Source organism: Aythya marila (assembly GCF_965140915.1).
Source record: "Aythya marila genome assembly, chromosome: 1".
NCBI classification, from domain to species: Eukaryota; Metazoa; Chordata; class Aves; order Anseriformes; family Anatidae; genus Aythya; species Aythya marila.
The window spans coordinates 43657913-43669315 of NC_139042.1; the positions used below are offsets into that span (position 1 = coordinate 43657913).

Genomic DNA, 11403 nt, shown 5'->3' on the forward strand with positions numbered 1-11403 from the left:
TTTCCTCCAACTTCACACTTAGCATAGTAAGAATGTTCCAGTTTATAATGTGATTCTTGAAGGTGCATCTTCAGGTACCTGACAGGCAATAAACAGCAGCCTGTAAATATACATCACAGTTTGCCTCAGGTTGGCACTTCCAGAAGTCAAAAATATCAGCTGAAGCATCCATTCTGTAGCACCACAGAAATCAGGAAATCAGAAATTAGAAATCACAGAATCACAGAATCGTCTAGGTTGGAAGAGACCTCCAAGATCCTCTAATCCAACCTCTGACCTAACACTAACCAGTCCTCCACTAAACCATATCACTAAGTTCTACATCTAACTGTCTTTTACAGACTTCCAGGGATGGTGACTCAAAATCCCCTTCTCAAAATCTGACCTTTTTTATGGCAGACACGTGAGAACTCAAAACAGAAGCATATCAAACAGATTGTCAAATCTGAAAAATTGAGACTCAGATAAGAAATAAAATGGTACTAAGGCTGAGTTTCCATTACAAGTTTAAGAGAAAAATTCAAATAATTAAAAAGTTTAAGAGAAAATTTACAAATCCAAATACTTATTATTGATACAGTCATTAAAAAGAATTGCTGAAGTTTTAACCTGCAATTTGCACTGAATGCAAAAAGTTACCTTTCAAATTCCCATACAGCCACAACAAAAATTAGCAAGCGTATTATATTAAATAGCAAAACTGAAGTGCAAAACAGTGGGTGAATACATAGAAACAAAATACTTGGTTACATAAAGAAACACCAAGTTCATTAATCTAGCCTTCTGGGCTGGTCTCCACATTTCTCACACTCCCAACTGTGATACTGTATAATTTAAGGACAACCTACATTGTGAGCAAAAGGAAAAGAAAATGCAAGAAGAAAAACAACATTCATACAGATGGATTGATATGTTTGTTATATTTATTTATTTATTTTTACAATTCCTTCTGTGGTGCTTTTGCAGAGTAAAGGTCACTGTGGAGGAAATGCATTCATTTTGCAAACTTCACACCACCACAGTGAACTGCAGGTATTATTTTTAGTTCTCCCCTGCACTAAACAGAGAGTGAATCTGAGGCATGGGGAGGCATCGTGCCAGGATGTAAACCCACTCCTTCTGAGCTGGCTTTAATCATGCTGTCTTGCTCCCACTCTGCTCCTGTGTTTAGGTCAGCAAATTTCCTCAACACTAAATTCTGTCAATGCTAAATCTGAACACATATGCATACACATATGTCGCGGACAATCTGGATGTGTTTCATCATGAATAATTCAAATAAAGTAGGATGTGCTGCTCCGACTGAAAGGCCCACTTGATTTTCTATTTTGGCAAGGCTTGCCCAAGAAAGTGCTACTGAAGAGTAGCCAAAATCTTGCCTCTATTTATAATGTGTTTGGTTTACAAAAAAAGCGGATCCTCTTCACAAACTGTTGTGTAGAGCTCAAGCTTGCAGTCCCCACAGAAAATTAAGCAGCTCTCATCAAGTATGATCACAAAGTCAGGCCAGAAGTATTTTCTACAGAAGGCACACTCTTAAAAATATTTCTCTATTCAAAGCAAAGTCTCGTACACAAGCCTAAACAAAACGTTAGAAAAAAAAAGCTGTATTCTCCACAAACAGCTACCAGATCCTATAGGATTTACATACTAGAGCAACACATTAGCATCTTAAATTACCTTTCTTGCTGGATTCAGTTTTTTTGTTGTTTGTTAGTTTTCCTAAGGACAACTACAATGGCTTGTGTGGGAATCTGTGTCTGAAACAGCTGATATTGCCACAAAAGTACCCTGACGGTGGCTGTCATTTGGTATTTATTTCCACTGCCAAGCATGGAAGCAACTTGAATACACACTACTGTCTCCTTCTAATCTGCATAATAGCAAGAGTGAATTTCTATGCCTCAGACTATCAAATCCATAATTTTGCATGCTGTGACAGAGCTGGGGCAGGCAGGAATCACCGAGCTTTTTGTGTCTACTGCAGCCCGCCCATGCACATCAATGTGAAGGTCACACACCAGCTTTCAGTACAAAGCACAGCCAGAATTGGTGAGCTTCTTTGTTTCTACACTTCCAGCTGGGTGCTCCTAAAGAGCGCAACTTGTTCCTCTCTGGCAAACAAGGCTCTGTTAAATACGTGCTACCCTACTTCCATTTTTATTTGGAAGTTCTACCACAATTTGATCTCCAGTTTCAAGCCAAAGCAAGAAACAAACCATGAGAAGGCATATAAAAATGTTTCAAGTTATAGCATGGCATGTCCTAGACTTTCACTGCTCTCTTTCTGAATAGTTACCCTAGTTTAGAAATACTCAAGAACCCACAGACCACTGGCTACTCCCAAAGTTCCTGGGACATTGCTTTTTTTTTAAACAAACAAACAAAAAAAAGCCAAAAAGAACACAACAGGAAACCCACATTGGTGTCACAGAGTACATGAAATATATTTAACATCAGCATCCAAAAAAATTAAATATTTATTGGTCTTGCTAGGAAAAACAAAACTGAACAGTCTGGAAGGCAGTCATTGCTATGCCCCAGAGGATAATATTCCTACTTCCCACAACATGTTTTTAGATGCATCACAGATCTCTAAACAGCACTGTGCAGATCTACACGTTCTTGCCAAGACGTGTAATGAAATAAAACATAACCCTAGCCATTATAACTGAGCAAGCTGCTTGTTAAGGTTTATCAATGTGCAAAAATGAACCGCGTGACCAAAAACCACTTTAATTAAAGTAAGCTACAATGGGAGGGGGAAAACCACAGTGACAGGGATGGTGGAGTAGGGAAAACGCTGCACTTGCATGGGGTTGGTTTTATCTCATCATCTAGTGGCTTCTGCAAGTCTTTTCGTACACCGTTTGAACTCTAAACAAGGATCTTCTGTCATATTTGCATTTTAAATTAATCCTTCAGCAAATGCCACGTGCCCAGTACAGTACAACCCTGCTCACCTTCAGTTGTTCCAGAAAACAAGAAAAACTTCACCACATTACCCTTACAAATTTCCAGAAGAAAGAATGTTTCAAGTTCTAAGTACAAAGAGAGAGAATGATAAAAAAGGGAAATTACAGATTCTGTGAAAAAGCAATTGGATTTGAACAAAGATGAAGATAACTCACTATTACAAGTAACTAATAAAGTCAGGAAATGTGGTTTAGTAGATACAGTTCCTTCAAAGCACTAGCAGAATTTTCTAAATTTAATTAAAGAAAAAAATTTTCTTTTTGCAGTTAATCAACTGAAATATTTTGCCTCTCTTATTCGAACTGAAGAGAACTGTAATGTATCTAGGTAATGGTTATTAATTTGTGACAACTTTCAGAAGGTGAAAAATAAAATTTAAGGCATGTTTTACACGTATTTACTCTATACCATCTACCCTGTCTTAACAGCCTTCATGGCAGAATGGCTTTTAAAGCATGTCTCAGGTTTTTGTTCAGCTGACTTAAGGAACTAAAAACCAAGTAGAAGAACGTGAAGAACCATATTTAAGTTCTTCAGCTGAAAGCATACAACACTGCATTTCAGGAGGGTGAAACAACACCCAGGGGCCCTGCTGCTGACATGGTTCTCCTTTTTCTGCCCAGAGAGAACCTGCTCAGAGAACAGGGGAAGTCTCAGCAGCACCAACCACTCCAGAGGAGAACCAAGTAATTAACTTCTGATTGGGAGCCCTAATTCCCTGCAGCAAGGAGAGGCAGGACCGACTCCTTGGTTTCTTGTAAGGAGGATGGCTTTAGGGAGCCTTCACGTCAAACAGCAGGCCATAAAACGTTATTGCAAGCAGCGTCGCAGATGTTGAGAAGTCGAAAGGAATGAACATAGCTTCAAATGTGTAGATTTTGTGCTGGTAAAAGAAAATTGTGTTCAAAATGCAAAAAAGAGAAAAAAAAAAAGAGAATAATATACTGCAGTTTGGGTTTCAGTGAGCCCCTTGGGGGTGTTTGCATGTGCTTTTTTTTGCTTGGTGCTTTTCTTTGTTTATTTATTTTGTGTGTGGTGATTTTTTTTCAATGTTGTTTTCCCTGTAGTGTCTAAATATACTACTAGATCTAATCCCCTATGATACAAACAAGTTTGCTTCTGACAAATGCTGAGAGGAAGATTGAGTTACCAGACTACTCTCAGATCTGCAGAACAATCACATATGTCTATTTACCCAACTCGCTGATCCACCAGTTGTCACCTAGTTAAAACACCTGGAAAGGTGAATAAAACACTTGGAAAGGGGAAAAATATTCATGAATGAACACACTGATACATAAAGATGATGTGTGTTCTCTGCCGAAAGTGATCACAAAACAGGTAACATACTTTTTGCAACCTTGGTGCAGCCCCCTCCACGTTTCATGATTTCAGCACCCCTCTAACATTTCCAATGTTCTCTATCGTCTTTTTACACTTTGAAGATACCTTCAGAACAGGTGCGTTTGTTTCCGACATCACCATACAGTATCTTGCATTCGTGATGCTACGATTTATTTGTAAATCCATGCTATTCCATATGGTCTTCATGCACCTATTTGTGTCAGAAGAAACAAGGTGATAGATGTGGTATTACAATCTATAAAGAACAGAAAAGCACAGATCCTGTTTAAGAATTGAGTCACTTCACTTTGCTGCCTTAATTGTGCTGTCCAGCTGCCCTCAATCACTGCCTTATTTCTGACCTCTACAAGACTTCCAGTAGGTCTGGCCTTTTTATTCAGTGATCTCCCTGTAGTCTCTAAAGCTGCTTCAGAGCACTGAAGCAGGTGAAGGTAGATGGTACCATAATTCACATATGGGACAAATGACAAAAGTCATTACACTGAAATAAACTCTTCTCTTTTTTCTTGTCTCTGAACTAGAAAGAGTACATGAAACCACAGAGAAAACAACACCAGGTGGCAGAGGACAGCTGGCGCCATGAGAGGACCATGCCAAAACTGCTATAAGTTCTGCATGACCCACAGCCCAGACAGCAACCCCCACAATTCGCCTCTGAAATTCATCACAGCGTTCACCTCGTTACCTCAGAAAAACACAGGATGGTCAAAGAGATCCAGGCAAATTGGGAAAACGGACGGAAAAGATGCAGGGTGATTCTATACCATCCTCTAGGAAATAGGACGTATGGGAAGAAGTCAATCATGTTACTATTCTGCAATGACTGTTTAGAACTCTAACCTTTTTTTAGCATTCACTTTTATAAACACTAACTTTGGTCTGAGATTTTCACCACCCCTAGAAATCAGGCTCTCTCTATTGCCAACATATACATAAGCTAGCCAAACTTTCTGGAAGTTAGTTTTCTATTTAATTATTTTTGAAAGGACCAGCCTCTACATTTGAGAAACAGAACAGAAAAACTTAGAAACATCCTCAGAAAAGCAGGCTTGATTTGGTGTGCCAAGATGCATACAAGCTCCTTTCATTAAATCAAATAGCCTTATTTTCTAGTCACTGTGTTACCTACAGCCATTATCACTGAGGTTATATTATTTCATATATTTGCCATCCTATATTTTATTTTACCCTTTGGAAAATGAAATCCTTAGTAACATCCCTTCTATTCCTGAATAATGGGTTGGGTTTCAGGAATTGCAAAAGGAAAAATGCAAGAATTAAACATATGTATACAGCAGATAAGAGAGCACTCAAAACTATTCCCTCTTTCCTAAACATTAATCAGAGATAAAAGGCTACATAGCAACACTTAGAAACGGCTAACAATTTTATTTTTTTTTTTTTTACTATTCCTTAAATTTGGACTTGGCAGGAAATCATCATGGACAATTTTTTCTTTTCAAAACTGGAATCTAAAGATAGCCGTAAAAGCCTAAAATGAAAACCACACCAAAAAAAAAAAAAAAAAAGTGCTGACTCTGTCATTAAGAAAAACAAAACAAAAATGAAACCTCAAGCTCTCAACATTCAGTTCCATTTCCCAAACCTTAGGTCAGACATTATTTAAATGAAAATCCAAGACTTCATTTGAGTCTCTGTAGCCCATACAGGCTGGAGATAATGAGGCTGCTAGCAGAACAATTCTGCGTTCATTGCAAGCCTTTAGCATTCACTTTGTTTTGAGTCATTGCTTTTCAATTTCTCATTCGATGAGTGAAATTCTGACCCACACAATCTTAGAGAAAATTCTCCTTTGTTCTCTCCAAGACTTATTTTCTTGATAAAACTGGGAAAACAGATCTTTTTCATGGAAAAGAATTACATCTTTCCTCTGCTGTCAAAGCGTGCTCAGGTCTACCTAACAACCAAGCCATGCATCTCTCATTTCCCTCAAAACCCAGAGCCCATCTTTTTCCATCATGTTGGTTTTTCCTATTTAAAACACAGCTTACCCAATGACTCAACCTGTGCAACAGTTCTCATATTAATTGAAACAATGCTGTGCATACGTATGTAATATGCCAAGAATTTGCATGGATTCAGCCCATGCTCCTATGTTACATATAAAACAAAGCACAAAATCTGAATGCGAAGTTCACTATCTGACTTCCTTCTTCAAATGTTTCCAACTTACATTCGCTAATAAGAAGCCTTACAGAGTGTGATCTTATCATAACATAAAAGTTTCCTTCAAATAGCTAAAACTGGAGATTTTGTACTGATGCCTTGTTTTCCAGAACAAGCTGTCCTATGGCCTTGCTTTACTGAAATGTATTATCTAACAGACAATTAATACTCACTTGGGATAGACAAACAATTTTGACTTTTAGCCTTTGCAGTGATTACAGAGCAAGGATTTGAGTTACAAAGAGATTGCCTCCAGCTCTCATCTCTAGCCCTCTACACCTCTCTAGTTCTTACCACAGCTTCATCTGGTCAGCAAAATGCTCCAGTATTGGCCTGAGACAGCCTAGTACCACTAACTTGCAGTTGCAGCTATGTTTGAGATGCACAAAAGCTAAACCATACTGAGGTCTGTGCATTGGAGCAGTTTTCTTCTCAAGGCCAGCTTGGATTAGTTTTGAAGCCATAACAATACTTAGATGACAGCTAATAAGGTTTCTACATACAAAATACATCAAGTAAGTTTTTTGCTTAACTGGAGGAGGTTATGATTATGTAACTATCTTCACTAATAAGAAGCAATTACAGTATAATTAGATTTAAGATTCCAGTTCAGGTTAAAAAAAATAAATCTCATAAGACAGACTTACTCACTTACTAAGAAGAAAGCATACAGTCTAGATAAGCACAAATAAAAATAATTAAAAAAAAAAAAAAAGAGTAAAAACAGATCAGACCATATCCTTTTTGCCAGAAAACAAGTAACTCCAGGCAGTCGTCAAACCATATTGATCTGTTTCAATCAAATTCTGTTTTACAGAATAAATTCAGTATTTCACAGTAAAAAATCATTGAGACTGAGGTTGCAAACACTACTCAAAAGGGCTTTTCTTGGTGGCTGGGAGGACGGTATGCCTGCTATATTTAGAAACTAACTTTTGGTTTACTAAAAGAAAATCTGTTCCTGTGGTTGTGAAGAAAATCTGCCAAATGTAAAATGAGACAATGCTGTCATCTGATGTGTACAGACAGACTCTGTGCATCCTACATAATTCTCAAATGACAGCAGTGCAAAACTAACACATCTCTGGCTGCTATTGAGAAGCTACTAGCCAGCACTAAACCAGACAACTACCCTCATCCAGTTCAGCTGGCTCCTGCCACTTTAAAAAGTTATTAGAAGCAGTCAATACTGCAATAGTTCTGAATGAAAAAAGTCAAAAACTTTCATTCCCACCCTGACTAGACAGAGAGTTCCAGGAGTTTTCTCTCCCTTTTGTAACTGAAGAGACACCCCCCCGAGAAAAGCATCTTTGCATCCACCCCCATACTGACAGCTGAGCTCTAAGTTTGACGCTGTGCCAAGGTACTACTCCAAGACAGCAACCGATCCACTGACTCCTCCTTTTCAGCTTTGCCTACAATTTGCAGGTTTTCAAATAAAATGTTCGGATGTACCACCTCACTCAGATGTTTTTCTTCAGTCATGGCAAATAACACTAAAAGATGTTATCTCCCTGCCTTACGTTGCCAGGGCATATATATTGTGTTGGCTTTTTATTGGTCATGTGCTATAGAAATTTGCAGAAAGTATTGCTTTCTTTTGCAAACAACATCTAACTTTGCTGTAATGGTGAACTCACATGCATCCTAGACACTGTGCAATATTTCCAGTGGACTAAGCAATGGACTTGAAGCCAAATTTTTCCTTCAGCTACTCTGTATCCTGAATTACAGCACTAGCACTAATATCCTGGTAGTTGTATGTTACCATCTGACTTTTGTAATTTTCATCCACCATTGAAAATTATGGCCAGCTGTCTTCTAAGTCAAAAACTACAAGACAGCTCCTGCAGCCTTCCTTCATTCCTGAGTGACCTTGACATGCTGCTGAACTTCATACCACCAACAACGGTAATAACAGCACGGCCACCATGGCTTTGTGGTCAACTTAAGCTGGCCTGAAGTTAGTTCAAGCTCTGAAGAGGTCATCCCACCCTTCCTTTTCTTAGCTACTCCTTCCTACCTTGTGCCTCCAGCCTACCTATGTTGATATATACAGTGTTGCATTGCAAAGCAAACCAGGGAAGTGGTTTGGGACCAACACAGCAGAAGTAGGTGAAAAGCAAGTTTAACTCGAGCCAATTCCCTGATCCCATTTGTCATGCGGCAGCACAAAAAACAGTTGTAGTGACATGAGGACAAAGCCAAGAGGAAGGCACAAGAGGCTGAGGCTTGAAGAGGGCAGGATTGTGTCTCATGGCAGCAGTGCCAACTTACGTTGGCTGGAAGGAACTATGGCCCAACAGCAAAAATGAGGTCGTCTTAAAATAACAGCTGTGAAAAATACTTTCTAAACTAATATGCACCATGAAGCTCACATAACCAAGATGAATCAGATGCATGCACTTAAAGATCCTGAAAGTGTGCAAGAACGGCATCTGTTTTATAACAAACAAGAGTATCAAAAGAAGATTTTCAGAGCTAGCGACTCGCAGCCTGGTCTCATCCGATCAAAACTAGGGTTAAGCATGGATCAAGAGACCGGCACAGACTTAGCTAACCAAGCCTCTCCAGTTGGTAAAGTAACTTAGGAGGGAAAAAAATGTGGAAATTTCTTTCCTTTTTGATACCTGAGAAAAAATAAATTACCCATTAATCAGATAGTCATGAATCATATAGCTGGCTGTGTATCTACTACCTTTGTTGCAGCTCTTTGGAAGCCTGTGCCAAGTAACCCTCCTGTAATGGCCTTTTATTAATGATAAAAAGGTTAAAAAAAAATCTTGCCAGATAAAATTTAGACTATACTGTCAGAATAAGATAGGAATTTATAAAAGGGAATTTGTTCATACTAATAACTTCCTTCCAAGGGAAGACTTTACCTGTAGTATAAATCTAAGTCTATGCACATAAAGACATTCTCCTCCATGAGGAATGAAGGAAAGACATATTGATGTATAATCAGTTTAATCAGAAACAGCATCCCAAATGTAAATGTGAACGTGAGAAATACCAAATGCAAGAGGGATATGCACCCCGTATCTCATAGCATGAGGTTGCCTTACAAAGCCATGGCATCAGACCAGAGCTACCCAAGAAATAACATTCGTCTCAACACCTTCTGCCAACAGCAGGAGCCTTCAGTCCATATGGCCAGACTCATAAAAGGACATCGTGGCTGCACCCTCGCCAGACACCATCCCCTCAGTTTCACGCTCTTGCTGCGTGCTCTCCTGACCCTGAATTCCCTTTTCCTTGGCAGGGCACAACAGTGGCAGCAGCTGCCAACAAGTTAAACGCAGTTACCTCTGTTCGGGATACCTCTCATCCCATCTTTGATGATGGCTCAAGCCGCAGCTAAGTATGTAATCTAAACCCCTCCAACGTAACAATCTCTGGCAGCACATTTGCTCAAATCAAAATTAATAAAGGAAAAACTTTCAGTAAGATGAGTGGTTTTGGTAAATTCCAGTATTTCCAGCTACATGCGTTTTTTCTCTATACGTGCCTCTGAAAAACTGGGAGGAGGTGTCTTGACTTATTCACTCAAGGTATTCTCAACCAAAGGCCCTTTTCTTGCCGCCACCACGTTAAACCAACAACCAAACCCAATTGTCAAACCGCACTCCAAACAGGGAGGAGACAGGAGCCTGCCGCTCCACATTTGACGCGTGAGCCAAAGCCTGTTGAGGAGTCAGAAAAACACGGTCTTGCCGTTCAGTTTTTAGTTGTTTTTCCCCCCATCTGGCACTTTATCAACAATGCCTCCACCCAAACCTAGGGCTGTTTGGAGCACCAGGGAGCGTGCCTGGGCACAGCTGGGCGTCCTGCCCGCTGGTCCCAGGTGACGGCTGCTGCGCGGCGGTTGACGGCACGACCACTGCCACCATCCCCACCACCACCATGACCAATACCACCACGACCACCACTACCATCCCCAAAAACACCACGACCAACATCACCACTACCATCCCCAATGACACCACGACCAAGACCACGACCACCTCCAACCCCAGCCGCCCCCACTCGCCTGGTTGGGGTCGGTGGCTCGGAAGACGTGGCAGGCCATGGGGGAGTCGGGGTTGTCGGGCTGCGCCTTGATCAGGTAGGCGAAGTAGGTGAGGTCGTGGCTGTTGTGGACGAAGCGGGCGATGTGCTGCGCCTTGTGCTCGAAGATGAAGACGGCGGGCGCGGGGCTGCCGGGGCGCCCGGGACCGGGGCTGGGGGGTCCGGCGGGGACGCAGCGCAGCGTGGGGGACCCCAGCAGCAGCAGCACCTCTCGGGCCGGCACTCCGCTGCCCAGGGAGCCGCCGGGCTCCTGCCGCTGCCCGCGGCGCCGGATCTCGGCCATCAGCCAGGGCAGCATGGGCAGCGTGGTGCGGCGGTCCAGGCACGACCAGCCCACGTACCACAGCCTGAAGCGCTTCTCCGCCGCCGGCTGCGGCTCGGCCGAGGGCTGCAGGGGGTGGGAGAGAGGCTGGACCCCCGGGGGGTTCTCCATGGCCGCGGCCGATGGGCTCCGGGTGCGGCCGCCAGGGCCTGAGAGCTCAGCGCGGGGCCAGAGCTAAGCGCGCATCCCGGCACGGCTCGGCACGGCTCAGGTCAGCCCGCGAGGACTGGGGGGATCTCCGCCGTCCTGTCCTTCCCCTCCGCTCCTCCTTCTCCTCCTCCTCCGCCCACCGCCCCGGGGAGGAGCGAGGGAGCTACGCCCCGAGCGGGAGGGGGCGAGGATGAGGAGGTCCGCAAGGGGAGGAAGGTCACCCGGGGGAGGGGGGTGTGTGAAGGAGGTGCGGAGGCTGCCGGGGTTTTTCCTACTTCAATTTCATCTTAGTTCTTTTTTTTTAATCCCATTCTATTCTTGTTTTCATTTTATTT

At 42.0% G+C, this 11403-nt stretch overlaps 1 protein-coding gene across 2 annotated transcripts in view; it reads right to left on the bottom strand.

Annotated features, from left to right (window-relative positions):
• The window catches only part of TBC1D4 (TBC1 domain family member 4), a 107248-nt gene extending 96069 nt beyond the window's left edge, over window positions 1-11179 (bottom strand). Inside the window, exon 1 of one of the 2 annotated variants that reach the window (XM_082774569.1) lies at window positions 10559-11179. In XM_082774569.1, coding sequence (XP_082630695.1) covers window positions 10559-11029 — 471 coding nt within the window. In that variant the 5' untranslated portion in view covers window positions 11030-11179. The remainder of the gene's footprint in view (window positions 1-10558) is intronic. The other variant, XM_082774570.1, reaches the window with a different exon arrangement.
• Window positions 11180-11403: the final 224 nt, after the last annotated feature.